The 18746-nt window shown below is 36.7% G+C and overlaps 1 protein-coding gene across 1 annotated transcript in view; it reads left to right on the top strand.

Annotated features, from left to right (window-relative positions):
• Positions 1 to 18746, top strand: part of LOC124805624 (beta-1,4-glucuronyltransferase 1-like) — a 124141-nt gene that overhangs the window by 59851 nt on the left and 45544 nt on the right. Inside the window, exon 4 of the mRNA XM_047266191.1 lies at positions 5313 to 5555. Coding sequence (XP_047122147.1) covers positions 5313 to 5555 — 243 coding nt within the window. The remainder of the gene's footprint in view (positions 1 to 5312; positions 5556 to 18746) is intronic.

Below are 18746 nucleotides of genomic sequence, written 5' to 3'. Positions count from 1 at the left end.
TGCGTGTGTGCGAGTGTATACCTGTCCTTTTTTCCCCCTAAGGCAAGTCTTTCGCTCCCGGGATTGGAATGACTCCTTACCCTCTCCTTTAAAACCCACTTCCTTTCGTCTTCCCCTCTCCTTCCCTCTTTCCTGATGAGGCAACAATTTGTTGCGAAAGCTTGAATTTTGTGTGTATGTTTGTTTGTGTTTGTTTGTGTGTCTATCGACCTGCCAGCGTTTTTGTTCGGTAAGTCACCTCATCTTTGTATTTATATATAATTTTTCCCACGTGGAATGTTTCCTTCCATTATATATATATATCAATATGTCTTTAAATATGTCTACTTGTGTCTGTATGTGTGGCTGGATATGTGCGTGTGTGCGAGTGTATACCTGTCCTTTTTTCCCCCTAAGGTAAGTCTTTCTGCTCCCGGGATTGGAATGACTCCTTACCCTCTCCCTTAAAACCCACGTCCTTTCGTCTTCCCCTCTCCTTCCCTCTTTCCTGATGAGGCAACAGTTTGTTGCGAAAGCTTGAATTTTGTGTGTATGTTTGTGTTTGTTTGTGTGTCTGTCGACCTGCCAGCGCTTTCGTTCGGTAAGTCACACACACACATATCCATCCACACATATACAGACACAAGCAGACATATATAGAGGCTTGGAATGACTCCTTACCCTCTCCCTTAAAACCCAAATCCTTTCGTCTTTCCCTCTCCTTCCCTCTTTCCTGACGAGCGAAAGCTAGAATTTTGTGTGTATGTTTGTGTTTGTTTGTGTGTCTATCGACGTGCCAGCGCTTTTGTTTGGTAAGTCACATCATCTTTTTTTTTTTTTTTATATATATATTGTGTTTTCTAATTCACGCCTGACATGAGGTTACTTAACCCTTTACCCCTCTCGCAGTGTTCTCAGTCAAAGGAGGAGCTTTTGTTACACAATTAAGTTGTGGTTATTTGGGTACACACAGGACAATTTCTTTTCCACTTTTATACTAATTGTTGCTATGAGGGTGGTTTGAAAAGTTCTTGGAATCACCACGAGAGGTCAGCACTAGTGCAACGAGTAGTTAACGTGATATTCATTGGACTGTTGCCTCTAAACATGTGACATGTCAGTGCTCTCAGAAGAGAGCTGTGGTGGTGATGTGGCTCTGTTGTTGTTTCCACATAGTGATTTGCAAAGATGGAAAAAAAATCGAGATTTGAGCAGTGATTAAGTACATCGTAAAGAAAGGTATGAAAGCAAAGGTCATTTGTGTTGATTTCCAGAATACACTGAGAGACTGTGCTCCTTCATATTCAATTGTTGCCAAGTAGAGAAATGAATTTAAATTTGGTCTGGAGTGCTTAGATGATGATCCACACAGTGGTCGGCCAAGATGTGTCACTACTCAAGAAATCATTGCAAAAGTGCATAAAATGGTCATGAAGGATCACCGATTGAAAGTGCATTAAATTTCTAATGCTTGCCAGATGTCATCTGAAAGGGTATATCATGCTTCAACTGAAGAATTAGAAATGAAAAAATTATCTGCAAGATGGATGCCATAACTTTTAATGCTGGATCAGAAACAAATGAGAATGGACATATTTGAATAATGTTTAGCCTGTTTTTGGATAAATGAACAAGTTTTTTGCTCCAGTTTGTGACCATAGATAAAACTTGAGGACGCTACTACACTCCAGAGACAAAACAACAGTCAGAGCAGTGGAAACATGCTGATTATCTGCCACCAAAGAAAGCAAAGACAATTCCTTCGACGGGAAAGGTCGTGGCATCAGTGTTCTTGGATGCAAAGGGGATTCTGTTTGTAGATTATCTCCCCACTGGGCACACAATTACTGGAGAATACTATGCTAACCTCCTGGACAAATTGCAACAAGAGATACACAAAAGAAGGCCAGATTTAGCAAGGAAGACAGTCATCTTCCATCAATACAATGCGTGCCTGCAAACATGTGCCATTGTCATAGCAAAATTACATGAACTCAGTTATGATTTGTTGCTACACCCCACCTTTTTCCCCTATATGGCTCCATCAGACTTATACCTCTTCCGAAACCTGAAAATTTTTCATGGTGAATGAAGATTCACTTCAAACGAAGAATTGATAGCTGGAATTGACAATTATTCTGCAGGTTTGGAGGAAACTCATTTTCGAGATGGGATCAAGGCACTGGAACATCACTGGACCAAGTACATTAATCTACAAGGAGACTACACTGAACAATAAAAATAAAGTTTCAGTGCCGTAAGCACTTTTTTCTATTCCGTTCCGAGAACTTTTCAAACCACCCTCGTATGGTGACACAGGCGAATTTTGATCGTGCAAAAATGGGTTTTAAAGAAGCCCCACAATGATACCAAAAAATTCTTTAAAAATTGTGTCCTTCTTGTGCTCATTCTGCTACAGTCCAATTAGTAAAAATAATTGCATGTTACATCTGAATTATGAAAATCAGTGTCGTGACACAAACACTATAAATATATGTAAAAAGAAAGGGGGCATCTTGATGGGGCAAGCAACAAGGCAATTTGCTACAGGGTGCACAGCTCTCTCTCAGCAGGAAAATGAAGGATTACTTACACAGTTTTTTCTGGCTGTGGGGCCAGATGACAAATGTGTCATCCACATATCTGAATAAACATGTTAGCTGGTAACATCTCTGTGAAAAGACTGGCCATAAGTGGAGACAAGAGCCTACCCATCACCACTCCTTCAGTCTGCTTGTAGAACTGGCCTCCACATTGGAAATAAGTTGATGTTAAAATATGCTTGAAAAGATACAGCAAAAACTCCCTCAAATCTCCCACTGATCAAATTGAATGTGAACTGGAGTGTTCACCTAGTGAACAGAGGTAGTACTTCAGAATTGACCATGATGTCTGCATCTCAGATACGTAAGCTTTTGAGATGTTCCAAAAAGTCTGCTGAGTTGTGGACATGGTGGCTGCACTTTTCCACATAACATATTATCCTTGTGATCTCACTAGTTCTGGTCATGTGAGCATCTTCTCACACTGTCTTGTAGTGGTTGAAGAAGTCTGTGGCAGCTCTGAAATCAGCCTGTCAATCTCACAGTCTGAAGACATAAATCTAGCAAGAGTCACAGTGAATCAGAAATTGCTACAGCAATCATCCTAGAGCAAAAAGCCTGAACATAACACAGCAGAATGAACCATTGTGTTGAACCCAGCAGTGGTTGCTGTGGTACTACTGCACACCTTATTGTAAGTAGTGGTTGGGCACATAACCCTAGTGATCCAAAGTAATCCAACTTTTACAGGTTAAGAAAAAGGAGCCTGGGTATTAAGTGAATAATCTGGGAATATACTACAGCTATGGAGCATGTAGACAATATTAGATTAATTGCAGTGCACACAGAAGTATTTAAGCAGTCATTCTTCCTGTTCTCCATCTGAAAGAAATGGGACAAGATATGTGGCACAATGGAAAGTACCTTGTGCCACGCACTTAACAATGGTGTCCAAAATTTGAATTTATATGAAGATTTAATGCTCAAATAAAAGTTTACCAACTATATTTTCTTATCTTGAAGAGAACACTGATCACTTTGGTGCTCTTTGGATTTGTTAAACATTTAAAAGCCATTGGCAGTATCTAATGTTCACTGCAGAAGAAGTATTGGCATTCAGGAACATGATAACTATTCATCGGTTTCTTTTCTTGACACTATTTAAGATGCTAAATTTATTGAGAAAATACAGTGACTATATTCAAGTAATCCTATAATGCCCACCCAGTTAGCCGTGCAGTCTAATGCACTGGGAAGGAGTGCTTGGTCCCCGGCACGAATCCGCCTGGTGGACTTGTGTCGAGGTCCGGTGAGCTGACCAGTCTGTGGATGGTTTTTAGGTGGTTTTCCATCTGCCTCGGCAAATGTGGGCTGGTTTCCCATATTTCACCTCAGCTACACTATGTCGGTGATTGCTGCGCAAAGAAGTTTTCCACATAAGTATACACCACCGTTACTCTACGAAGCAAACATAGAGGTTACACTTGTCTGGTGTGAGACATTCCCTGGAGGGGGTGGGGGTCCACCTGGGGCCAAACCACACAATAACCCTGAAAGAGTGGTTTGGTGTGGGGCGGCAGAGGGGCGAAGTGGACTGCTGTAGTCGTTGTGGGTTTGTGGACCACTGCGGCTGTGGTGGGGACGGAGCCTCTCCATTTTTTGTAGGCCCCCAGTTAACACACAATACGATACAATACAATACAATCATTTAATGCTGACCAAAGCCCTCCTTTTACCATGATCAGTTAAAATATTGCTCACCTTTAGCATTTAGTTTTTTTGTCAAAGTCAAAGTATTTCTCACAAAATCTAATGACTCTTGAATAATTGCATGCTTACATAAATATCATATACCATTCACACATTTTTTTCTTGTACCATTGAATGATAAAATTTAATTTAATTTTATTTGTTTTAATTTTCTAGTTTGCTCTGTTTGTGATTGAAGATAAACCACAACTCCCTTGCTTCCCTTCCCACCCCTCTCTCTCTTTTCCATTAGCAAATAGTAGTCTTCTTGCTTCAAATTACTTCATTAGAGTTTTTCCTTCATGCCAAGGCTGCTGTGCAACAGCTTATCACTAGGAATAAATTATCAGTACACCACTTATCATGCAACTTAAATGTCTTTTTAACAAGGAAGGTTTTACAGTGTGTTCATTTCATGTTTGAGCAAATACACACCATTGTTTTACACTTTTGCTCTGATGCACAGCACAATCATAATCCATAAGTAAATGGGCACTACATTTGACAGACAACCATTCTAGCTCATAAGCAGAATGAATTACATGAGGAAATGCAACATAAAGTATTTTAGTCTGATGACAGATGGAACATATTTCAATACTGGCATTTTAAGTGAAGTAAAGGTAGTGTATTGATAATATATTCCAGTTGAAAATATTTATTCCATTGCTTTGAAATGCATCATAACAATCTTAACATCATCTCAACTCCTGTGCCAACAACTGCTTTCACACAATGGCTATAAAGTATCACTGTTTCAAATTAGCAGTTGCTGTTTTCCTAGTGTCTTTTAGACTGTTTTTACTGTTCTTAGAAACAGAAAATCTACATCTTGAATTCTAATCATTAAAACCATAACCTGGTCAGAGATAAAGTTGTTCATTATTTTGCAGCCAAAAAAAATTACAAATTTTGATTCCTGTTATCATATATATATTTGTTGTGCTAATTTTGTCGCAATATCATTAAATAATAACTTATAATAATATAAACCAGTATTAATTAATGTTAATTATTTAACAAGAATCATGCTTATTGCAGCTTTCAATGTTAAACAATGGGTCTGCCATCATATTCCATCAGGAATTGTGTGGAAAGTGTCACAGATTTCCAGGGTATGAAGTTTGGAAAACTATGAACGTAACAGAAGGGCTCAGTGTATTTCATATTGGAAAGCGAGTTAATTACTTTCGTCATTGGGAACCTATATTTATAGGCACACAAGATGATCCTCTCTATGATGAACGTTTCAGCTGGGAAGGAAAGAGTGATAAAATGACCCAGGTAAATTATAGATGCTTCCTAATTTTGACTGATGTCACGTATTTTTCATACATTAAGTGAAAACCAGTTTATTCATTTATTCATTAATCATATTCCATAAAGCCCATCATGCAGGACAATCAGTGAGATAGAATGAATCAAGTTATACATTAACAGACAGAAGCACAGCAACTCCACATTGATAATTATGGGAAAAACAAACAATGTAAAGTCCAGCATGGAATAACAACACTGTGGAAAGGATAGATTACTGCTCACCATGTAGAGAAGTGGCATTGTGTCTTAGAAAGGCAAAATGAAAAATAATGCAAGAAATATTTCTGCTTTCAGACAAAGCTGTTCTTCAGACAATGAAAAATGAAAACATTCTCACAAGCACAGCTCACACACACACATGGCCTGAGTGACTGGAGACGATTTTGGCAATGTGTGTGTGAGTTGAGTTTGTGTGAATGTATGTGAGTTTTCTACTTCTGAAGAAAAACTTTGTCCAAAAGCTGAAATATTTCTAGCATTCCTTTTCATTGCATCTGTCTGACTCAACTCCTCCTCCTGTGTGGTGAGTAAAATATATCATTTCCAGATTATTGATAGTTATGACATGTTTATTTACATATAATGGGAGGAAATAAGCTACTTTGAGAAAACCCAATGCACCTTCTCTTACAGTACTCAGTTGCTTTTTTCATCTACTACTTCAATGAAGCATTTTCTTCTCAGGGACCATTATCAGTTCTGAGTATACTGACATATTTGTTAATTAGAATTATGTCATAATATTCTGATAAATTGTGGGAATGTATAATAAGGTGTTCTTTTACTTTGTTTTGGAACATCTGAGAATTTTCAGTTTCCTCCCACATGTTACTGGTGACCTGTTATAGACTTTTGTACCTGAGTATTATAAATTATTCATTATAAATTCATTTTTGTTACTAATATTATTATAGAGTGTATGTAGTGCCAAGTAAGTGTAAGGACCTCTATGTCCCTGAAGAGGCATCTTGACACTGTTTATTATCAATCTTATACCGTATTCTCATCACAAGCTTCTGCAGGTAAAGATTTTTTTACCTTAGCTGCGCTGCTCATGAAGAATATGCTATATAGCAGTGTTGTTGTGGTCTTCAGTCCTGAGACAGGTTTGATACAGCTCTCCATGCTACTCTATCCTGTGCAAGCTTCTTCACCTCCCAGTACTTACTGCAACCTACATCCTTCTGAGTGCATATATACAAAGTATGTTTCCTGCCTGCACATTAACACAAATAGAGAGATTTCTAAGCGCAAAACAATACTAACAATAATATTAATTCATCATGCAGTAATTTGGACAAGTAACTTCAAAGAGATATACCCATGCTCTTACAATATAGTGTCTGGCCTTGTGCTTGTGTTTGTAATGTGATATCTTCGCAAATATGCATCTTACAATGGTATGGTATTGTAGGTATATTCAGTGGTATACGAGGATACAATCTGAAACATTTATTGTGAATAGATTTAGTAGCAAAGAAGTAATAAATTTCAACATAATGCATGATGCAGCAAATTTTCTACCACCTCATTGTTGATGATGTCTTATCTCCTGAACTATGTGTCATATGATGATATAATTTTGCATTTACATTCAGTGACATATGTGCATACAGTCTATAAAATGTCTTGCAAACACAATTAGTAGTAAAGACGTAATAAATTACAACACCATGCCTCATGCAGTAAAAATACCACATGAAGAGTGGAAAAGTAGTGAGCAATAAACATTTTTCCTTTCATCATTTTGTAGGGGGATGCCAGTTAAAAAGCAAATTTATTAAATGTTTCAAATTATGTGCAAAATTTGTTGCAATTCTCAACTACTGGATGAACATTCTGGGAATCCATGTGTCATTTGCTATGCTTCTTTTTCACCCCAACACTCGCCATGCAGACGTGCATGATTGTGCATGCACACACACACACACACACACACACACACACACACACACACACACACACACATTTTTATAATATGTATGGATTTATGCAGGCAAAATATTGAAGATTGTTTATATAATGTATGTGTGTTACAACAAAAAGTAGTCACAGGAATAAAAATTTTTTACAACACGGACTTTCGGTCTCTTTTTTTCCTCTTGTTCTAAAACATTTATTAATTTTCGCCACGGTTTCTTAAAATAAGCTTTATGTGAATTGTTATTAATCTGCTTAATATCATGCCACAGCACTAAGGATATTTTCCTGATGAGTTCAAACTGTCTAGAATCGTCCCAGTATACAAAAAGGGAGATAAAGACTCTCCATCTAGTTACAGGCCTATTTCAATAGTACCCACATTCTCCAAGGTAATAGAATGGATCATGTACCAACAATTATCATCTCACTTTGAGATTCTAGGAATAATTAATGCTACACAATACGGGTTTAGGAAGAATGTGTCGACCATTGATGCAATCAACATGGTAGTCAGTTGCATCCTCAAAGTTTTTGAGAACAAAGGCTTTGTTCAGGTCTCATTCTGTGACCTAAACAAGGCCTTTGACTGTGTTGAGCAAACGCCACTACTAGAGAAACTAGAATTCTACGGCATCAAAGGAAACAGTCTCAGACTATTAAAAGCTTATCTCAATAACCATAAACAGGTAGTTTGTGTTGGAAAGGAAATGTCAAACATAGAAAAAGTTAAAGTAGGTGTGCCTCAGGGATCTGTACTGGGCCCCTTCCTGTTTCTGATAATGGTCAATGACCTCCCCTTGTTTATTAGATCCACCACTGTATTGTATGCAGATGATACAACTTTTCTTCATAGCAGTAACAATCTTAATGATCTTAAAACCTGTGCTGAAAATACACTCACACACACAGCATATTGGTTCAGAGCAAATGGTTTCCTGCTAAATGAAAATAAAACTCAGCAGATAATCTTCACTCTTAAGAGACAAGCCACTATCTGATAAACCTAGTTCTGTTAAATTCCTGGCAGTTTATTTAGACGAAAAGTTATCCTGCGGCAAATATGTAAACTATATTAGTTGTAAGCTATCTAGAGTAATTTATTTATTAAGACAACTCAGAAATTGCGTCCAAAGTATAATATCCTATGCCATTATCTTGTGGGGTAACTGTAGTCATATACATGACATCCTATTATTGCAGAAGAAAGCCAGTAGGATAATTACAAATTCTTCACATAAGGCTCACTGCAAACCCTTGTTTACTAAACAAAAAATTATGACAGTAATAAACCTCTATATATACAATGTCTTAATCTTTACGAAGAAGAACCTACAAGATGTGAAACGTAGAGAAAATGTACATTGTTACAACACAAGAAGCATCAAACTCATATACACGCCTTACCACAGATTATCAAAATCAATAAATAGCTATGAAGTCACAGGGCACAAACTATTTAATAAGCTGCCACATGCTATACAGGATCTTCCTGAACATACATGCAAAGAAAGACTGCATGAATGGTTTATTGCCCACCCATTCTATGATATCAATGAATTCTTCAACTGTAAAATGCAGTAGTCCAACAGATGTCCCACAGTACATTTATTGTAATATAAGCTAAAATATTTCAGTAGTCAATACCTTATCACACTGTATTATAAATTGTATCTTCATTTGACGTTGTCAATTGCTGTAATGGCCTAAAGACAATAAAATCTTTATTATTATTATTATTAATGTACAAGGGGAAGCATCAAAATTTTAAAGCTTTTCCGATGTCAGAGAAGATGTTTCCCAAATGTTTTGAGATATCAACAACAGTTATTTCAGTTGAATTCTGTTTATTGAGATAATCCAAACAATCAAAACAGTTTAAGACAGCACAAGCAGGGCCGGTACTAGGGTTAAGGGGGGGCTAGTGTGGCAAAAGTACACCAGGCGCAAGTTCCTGAAGGGTACTTGTCAGCTCAGGTGCTTAAACAAATACACAGAAATGTATATGATTTTGAACCAAAGCCTGGGGGAAGAGGCCCTCACTGAACCTGCTGGATTGTTTGAAAAAGACATATACAAACATAACTTATGACAAAATTGATAGAAAAAACTATTGAATTTATATAAAATGTGAGCATGAAAAAGTTTATTAAAAATACATTGTTTGATTTTTTGCATTAAAATTTACTGACTTTATCCGAAAAAAAAAAGTTTAAAATGAAAAAGTTTGGGAAGGGGACCAAGAACATATCCCTAGGGCCCATAGGTCCTAGCACCAGCCATGAGCACAAGGGCATCACCAGCCAATACGTTAGGATAATAGCACGAGAAAGAGGAGGAGGAAATGGATAAATTCTTGTACAGTGATTCAAGTAGGAATTTGTTTATTAACAGTTAATATTGCTAACAATTAAAATGAATATTTTGAACAACTTACATTTAAGGGAATTATTTAAAACACAATCTTTGTGGTTTTTTTGTAAATTCCTGCAACACTTTGTTGATGAAAACCTCTTTAGTGTCAAAGATTAATTTTCTGTGGATGCTCATCATTGCTAGGCCATTGAGACAACTTTCTGCCATTGTGCTTTTCAAAAACGTTTTTATTCGTCTTAAACTGCTAAAAGGCCATTCGACTGTGAATGTTGTACAAGGGAGGGAAATCAAAATTTTCAAAGGTTTTTGGGTTTCTGGAAAGAAGTTTTTTGTTTCTTTAAGTATATCACAGATAGCTCTCCTTGATTCTGTGTATTATACCACAATTTTTTCCAAAGTTCAGTTTCACTTTTAATGTTTGAAAAATCATAAAATTGGGTGAAGGTTTCACAAGCTCCTATCAGCTGACCAATTGATATAGTTTTCATTTGTGCTGGATGTAATTTAGATAAAGTGAATGCTGGAGTGTTTTCATTAGCGAAATGCACTTTGAGAGAGATAATAATGGAGTCCAAATAATTACAAATGACCACCTCCAAAATTTCTATGGATTTCCCACTGAAGGGTTGCTTCGATGTTTCTTAACTTCCAGCAACGAGCGGCACTGTTTTTTTTTTTTTTTTTTTTTTTCTTCCCCCCCCCCCCCCCCCCCCCCCCTCAAGACCGATTTTTTTCTGCTGTGGCTATAGCTTCTTTCAAAATGTCGTCCATTACTTTTTATGCAGTGTCTCAGTGAGTTTTCAGCAATTGCAAAATTAATTTTGTGTGTTGTGAGGCCTTGACTGTGCCTAAAGTTATGGACTGCAGAAAATTAACCACAGGTTCCCTCAAAGCAGAATATTTGGCAGTTAAAATTATGCTCACAATGAACAAAAAGCCAGCAGCAGCTGCATGGAGCTGAAAAGCCTGTTTTCTGGTTGAACCATTTCTAAGGCTTCGATTATAATGGGAACATACTCTTTGAAAAGTCTGATGTTTTTGTGTCTTTCTCTCAATATTGGGTATAAGTTTCCTCCTGAGTACTGATTCACTAAAAAAATTAATAATGTCTCTGATGGCTCCCATGGTGTTCTGAATCTCAGGAAGTTTTTAGATCATTGATCACTAGGTTAAGTTTCAGTGAAGAGCAGTGAAAGAATAAAGCTTTCATGTATTTTTTGTGCAAGATTTCTTGAACACCCACATCTTTACCGGCCTTGTCAAACAGTCGATGGTCTGTGCAATGGATTTAGCATCTAGAGCTTTCATCTCGATGAAGCCAAGAAACATTTCTTTGATTTTATTTGATTCTTCACCAAAATACCGAATACCAATAGACAACTGTCCACTTCCAGAAATATCAGCTGTTTCATGTGCTAATATACTGAACGATTCAGCCTTTTGCACATTCGCTTTTAATATTAGCCTTAAGAACATCCCTATATATCCCGATAATTTCATTTTTGATATGGGCGAATCGATAGATGCATTTTTTTTTTTTTTTTTCCTTTATCAATATGCTGTTTCAAACTATGTATCCTGCTTCAATCCATTCCTCGTATAACCCTTCAATAACTCCTTCACCATAATGCTTACCTCTAACAGCTATGTCATAAATCTAACAAAATGTAAAGCAAGAAGTAATTGAGTTAATAATTTTCCTGTTTTCTTCTAAGATTTTCTGGGAGTATTTGTGGATTTGCACAACCACTGACACACTTACAGCCAATGCAATAACAGCTTCCAAAGCTGCCTTGTGGAAGTGACTTTCTACATGCTTTTTGCACTGCTTGCGTACATCTTTAAACTTATAGAATGGGCTTACAATAGAAAATCCCAATATGCCCCTGACACAATTAGGATTTGGAGGAAATAATACACAGTATTTGCAGAAGGCTCCTTTTGTGTAATGGGAGTATACAAACCATGATGAGTAAGTCTCCAAGCAAGAATAATTGAATATCCATTTTAGATACATCACATTGTTCATGAAGTCATAAGACACGGGAGGGCTCCAATAATTATCAAGCAGTTCTCTCTTCAGTTCAGTCAACGTGACTGATGTTTGATTGACATATCGCCCAATGTCATTTTGGTTGCAGTCATTCATTCTAAAATTGGCATCTTGGTCCATCTCCAAAGCTGTAAAACAGATATTTATATTACAGAACGGCAATGAGTTGCATAGGATAAGTACATTAGGCTAATTCTTTTGTGCATTTTAGAGATGTTATTGAATAGTAACTGGCTATCAGATTGTGGGGAAACAGGAAAAGTCAACAGTTTCCAAAATTTTCCCCCTAGACTCTATTAAAAACATGCCTTCGGAAGCACTGGATTTGGACAAGGTTACATCCAGATAATCTTTACAAGGTAGAGCATCACTTCCAGGCTTTTGAGATAGTTTCCTAGATTGAGAATCTCCTGCTGTGAAATCCAGGTCTTTCTCGTTCTCTACTCCTTCATCCTGCTGATCGCTTTCTTTATCCAGCACTTCGCTATCAGTGTTTCTGTCTTTTTCTCCTTAAACTTACAGCAAAATTGTAATAGAAACTTACTATATCACTGAATTTTTTTTACCTATTGATAAAATTTGTTAGCTTGCTTACCACAGAGACGATATATTTTTTAACAAGTTTTTATTCAAAATATCTAACAATGTTAATCTATCATAGCAAAAGTAAAAAAATTATAAAAAAAACAGTTTTCTTAGAGGTGTAAAACCATCTTCTTTGCAAAGAAGTTTGTTTGAAAGCAGTTACAGGTAACAGTTCTGTGAACAATCATGTTAAAGTTAACACATCTTTTATCTTTATACACCGTCATATGTAAAAGGTTTTTTAGATTTATTGTCAATTACTAAACACAAAAACTGTAAATCATAGGTTAGTATTGTTGAGATACTATGAAAAATAATTCAAACATGTAAGTTTTCCCACAGTCATACAAGAATAGATAAGCACTTCTTGAGACACTATCTGCTTCAGGGAAGTTGTCATGAATTTGTTTGTACTATGTATAGCAACCAGTATGTTGAGGAAGTTTAATGAAATAAATACAAAAGTCACAACTCACAAATTGATAACCAAACCAAAGTGAAATTCAGAATGCAAAAAACGTGAAGAAGCAAATACAGTACTAGCATTAACTTTATCATTGTATAGGTTGCTTCTTGAGACACTATCTGCTTCAGGGAAGTTGTCATGATTTTGTTTGTACTATGTATAGCAACCAGTACGTTGAGGAAGTTTAATGAAATAAATACACCAGTCACAACTCACAAATTGATAACCAAACCAAAGTGAAATTCAGAATGCAAAAAAGTGAAGAAGCAAATACTAGCATTAAATTTATCATTGTATGGGTTGCTAAGAAGTTATTTTTAGATTAGTTGCAGAAAATTGTAATGCCAATAGAATCAGAATCAGTTATAGTTTTTTTTATTTATGAGACTTTTGAGTAGTCTTTTTTATTTTATATCTTAAATTTAACATTTATTTATTTTCATAAGAGTGAATGGAGGGAGGTAGTAACAAAAGGTGTCATCAACTTGATTATTGATGTCCCTACTTCATCCAAAGGGCTGGCCTTCATATTTGCATATCCTTAACTGTTGATCCAAGAACAACTTTGTCGAAGACGGATAAGCATATCCTTAAACGACAATTTTCAAACAACTGTTGAAATGTGGAATCGTTAGCAATAAATATGCAGATTCTTTTTCCCGGTATCTCATCTATACATATAACTAAAATCATTATTGGCCAATGTCTATACAAAGGAGATGTTCATTATAACAGAATTAGACAACAAAACAATTATTTTTTAGACTTGTTGTCTGTCTGTCAGTATGCTGATAGGTGCATGATGCAAAAACTAAAAAAAATTTGGTACATGTTCCATCTTGGACACGGTCAAGAAGCCAAGTTCACACATTTTTGCAATAAAAGCACGCACAGTTGCACACCACAGGGCATTATTGCCTTATGTGAACAATGAAATGTGCCCACACTGCAAAGCTTTGTTAGCTGTAGGCCACGCCGGCATTTTACAAGCATGGAAGGTCACAAGAAAAAGCTAGTTAATAACAAATTGCTTGAATAAAACCTTTCATCAACAGTAACAGTAAGCCTATTTATAGTGTTCTGTTCGACAAGAGAAAGTCTGTACTGGAAACAATAGCTTAAAAACAATCACGTAGGCCTACTGAGGACCATGCAGTACTTTTAGAAACACAGGTGAGATAATATTAATCTATTCAAAATTCGAAGATATTTCTGGTATCGACTACTTATCTTGAGGAAAAATAATGCTAGAGGAGGGTGGCACTTACAATATCCCCCTCACAACATTTGGAAGCAATATGTTCACAATATTTTGTGTGATAGACTATAATATTTGCCAAATGGTGTACAAAATCTACATCTACATCTACATCCATACTCCGCAAGCCACCTGATGGTGTGTGACAGAGGCTACCCTGAGTACCTCTATCAGTTCTCCCTTCTATGGTGCCGAAAGATAGATTAGAGATGTATAGAAGTATCTGATACATAACATATTACAGAAGACATAAAAAATATCTACTATACAAGTCAGAATTTATACATCGGGACATGGCATTCAGATTTTCAGATGTGTGGAACATTCTGTTAACAGACAAATGATACACACTCGAAACTACAACATTATAACACTAAACTACAGAAATAAGTGTAGCAACGATGTAAATTACTAGAATTACAAATTGCAAGTTTACATCCATAAAATCACACCTTCAAAATCTTCAAAAGAGAAGAGAAAACATTCAGAGGCTAAGTGTACAAGTGAGTCAGCTCGAAAAACTCACAACAACGGATACAGACAAGACTCAGTCATGAGTAGGAATATAACACAAAATCAGTCAGCCTCATAACTCAGAGTATTTAATGATATGTTGACTCATGAAAGAAAAAAATAATGAAAAAATATTAGGGCCTATGCATACAATGTGGAGACCGACTCGTGAATCCAAACCACACCAGGTACACACCAGCAAAAAATGTTTCGACACAACAAAATGAATAAAGTTCACAATCATATATCAATAGGCTCACTTATGTGTAAAGAGTAATTATAGGAAGCTTGTAGCCTCAATCAATAATTGCACGCTCTCCTTGAGTAAACACACACACACACACACACACACACACACACACACACACACACAGACAGACACAGACACAGACACACACACACACACACACACACACACACACACAATCGTGATGACCATGAGTACAAATGGTTCAAATGGCTCTGAGCACCATGGGACTTAACATCGGAGGTCATCAGTCCCCTAGAACTTAGAACTACTTAAACCTAAATAACCTAAGGACATCACACACATCCATGCCCAAGGCAGGATTCGAACCTGCGACCGTAAGCGGTCGCACGATTCCAGACTGAAGCGCCTAGAACCGCTCAGCCACACCGGCCGGTGACCATGAGTACCCAAAACAGAGTTAAGCATGAGTTTGCACACAACTCAAGCTCCAATGAGATACAATATTGCAGTACTCAGGATAAATACAGATAATCAGAGTAATAAATAGCTCTGTATAATGACATAATCGAGTAGCTTGAGGACCTAAATCAGTGTATGAAATCAGACATGTATACATCTTGATATACTGTCTATACTAGTAAATGTCTTTCACATCGTTTGCTAACTGTTCATACAAACTAACCTACGAACATAGAGGTCTAGAAGATTGTTTACAATCAATAACAAAATATACAGATTTAAAGTTACAAAATATATTGGAAAGTCAATTCCCCTACTTGAAAAAACATACATTTATGTGGATTAACATGGTCCATGCTAGTGACTATTTTTTCTAAACAAATAGTTCCATGAATTCTTCATATAGGCTAATTTCTTGGCTAAAAATTTACAAATCTCAGTCACAACACTGATTTAGTTGAGAGATGCTTGAGTACATTAACCAGCACCTATGATCTCTTGTAAGTTGGGTGGACCAACAAGGGTACAGCCATACACCAGTGTGGGAATGGATCCACCCACATCTTTCAGTTTCTTCCCAAGATTTCTCTTCATACAGTCCAACAGATAGGGAACATCATGTCTAGCATTCATATCAAATCCTAAAACATTGTTTTGTGTAGTAAACATGCTGTTCAATACCTTCCTCACATCACATATACTCTGCCTATTCATATAGTGCAAAAAGTAAGTATACAGGTTTTACTTCAGATAGGATTCAAAAGTGTTAACATTTGAAACTTAAATAAACAGAGTTAACTGCAATGAAAAATGAACTAACAAGGTGATGCACACTGATACATTAAGACATTATTCCTAAGTTTTACAGTACAGGATATGAGAATCCATTACTAGACAGGGTGTATACGACCTGGGACAACCGGTAGATCCAGGAAAAACCCAGGAATTTTTTCATCCGAGAATAAACTGGGAAAAACCCAGGAATTTTTTAGAATTCCAGGAAGTTTTCATTGTTTTAGTTTTCAGTTAAATTTTTGTAACTTTGACTGGTAAGCACCAATACTCTAACGATGAATATTGCTGTATCTCGCTACTGCAGAATAATACTGCAGCAATAAAACACGAACGAGAGGAAAGAAAAATGAATATAAAACTTAAGTTGCAAAGGAAATGCACCATATACAACAACAATACACAGTCCTCATACAAACACTTGCCAACAGCAACATGTGTCAAAGGCTTTAGGAAGACTATGCAATGTTTCATAACAACAAATTGCCTCTGATGAGCGTGACGTCACAACTGTTTACCTCAGATTCTTTTGAGTGGTTGCGAGCTAGCCTATGTGCATGTGCAGTTGAGTCACGCATGAGTAGTGCATTCTCCCGCTTCTGGCTACAGAAGTGTGACAGTTAGCTGTATAAGCAATAGCAGTAAGCAGCTAGATGCTATCTGGAAAAATTTTACTGGTGCGCCTAAGCTTCCAGATTCATGTATGTGCAACAGTCCCGGAACTAGGGGTAGGAGTCGAGGGCAAAGGGCGAGGGTGGGGTGGGGGGGTGTGGGGGGTGCAAATTCATATTATTGAGGAAAAAGACCTTGTTTCGCAAAGCGCCAGCATCCAGCACACCTTGGTCTATCGATTACTCATATGATTTTTAACGCATCCCTGTTGGTTTTTTATCATTTTTGATCAAATTCTAAGTTGATTTCTCAATGAATTGTAAGCTGATTTTTGAATGCATGCATAGTTTATGTGATGTCTCTGCCAGAGGAATCCCTGTCACATCTAGAAATTAACTTTCCTGCAGATAAAAGAGGACGGGGCTATACGAGCTGAGCAAATAGAGCCGAACGGGTGAACGGCAATCACTGTTTATGTGGTTGAGTGGGTTTGCAAATGATCAGCATTGTTATAATTACTAGTGAATTCCATAGATTCAGACCACCAGAGTGGAAATAAATGACTAACAGGAATAACAGGCAACAAAGAATATGTCTTGTCTTCTCTGAGTATCGAAGGAAACGAAATTTTGGCAGAACATTTTTGGCCAAGCCACTACACTACTAAGGGCCAATTATATAGTCCCCAGCTAGCAGCTGCTAAAGTTCTGTTCTGGGAGTCACGCGGAAAACGCATTGTACCAACATGTAATAATGCCTAACCGGAGAATAAATGCAGGATAACTAAACCGGTGATTGTGGCAGAGATAGTGAAGTTAACCAGAGAATAAGTTTGTACACTGGCAGGAATAGTTACAGAGTTAGTGATGACAAGATTGTTTGTTAGAACAAGGAAGGAGAAGGAAAGGGGACTCACACAAATTACAGAAGAATATGATGATTCAAAATGTATATAAAAATTTCTTAGCACTACTTCTCGATCTCATGCTTCAGAAACTAGAGAGTATGAATGAAATGTGAAACTATTTGCTAACATAAAACGTTTTGCTTGTAGTAGGGCTAATAGGCATTTGATATTGGTACTTCATGAATTATATTCTGTCATGTTATAAAAATGACCATTTATGCCAAAAAAGTCTTGTTTATTTGGTGTGTGTAACAATTTCTGCAATATTAGCGAGGCCTATTTTGTTTTATCTAGCAGACAGTGACAAAATACATGTAATCAGATCAAGAAACCACACCAGTCTTGGGTACAATTTGTATTAACAGAGTTTCTAGTATTAGACAACGTCATTTCATTTTTTCATGTAGCAAAATTTTGACAAACTTTGATGAGGTAACAGGTTCTTTCCCAGAAAGGAAAGTATGCTATATAAAGCTGTGGCAAGATTAGAGAGAAAAAAAGCTAGGACTTAAGGATTGAAGAAATGTGTACTGTCTTGCTTGTCTCCTGTTTTTACTCATTTTATGTATCCAATATTTAATTTTATATCACACAAAACAGTTATTAGCTAACTGGCAGTAAAGACTGCAAATTTTCTGAAGAGCTCTTGTTCTGCTGGTTACAAATAATCCCATCCATTATTAATTGCAAATTTTTTTTAAAGAGGGGCAGGATGTCAAACCAGCCAACTGGGAGCAGAAGAGGCACCACAGGACATTTTAATTTCCAATTGCCTGAATATAATTTGATGGCCCCTTTACAAAATATTGCATGTTTGAATTCCACAGAGCGAAATACAGAGACGTGCGATGGAAGAATGCTGTGTGAAGAGGAGTGGCACTGCACTTCGGCACACTTAAGACCAAATAACATGTATTACATTCCCTCTAACATATATGTTTTATGTAACAGACTCTTCAGAAAAATGAGTGCTACAAAATGAAGATGTCTTTGAAAAGTCAAT

Source organism: Schistocerca piceifrons, chromosome 7, assembly GCF_021461385.2.
Source record: "Schistocerca piceifrons isolate TAMUIC-IGC-003096 chromosome 7, iqSchPice1.1, whole genome shotgun sequence".
NCBI classification, from domain to species: Eukaryota; Metazoa; Arthropoda; class Insecta; order Orthoptera; family Acrididae; genus Schistocerca; species Schistocerca piceifrons.
This window is presented reverse-complemented; position numbering and strand designations above follow the sequence as displayed.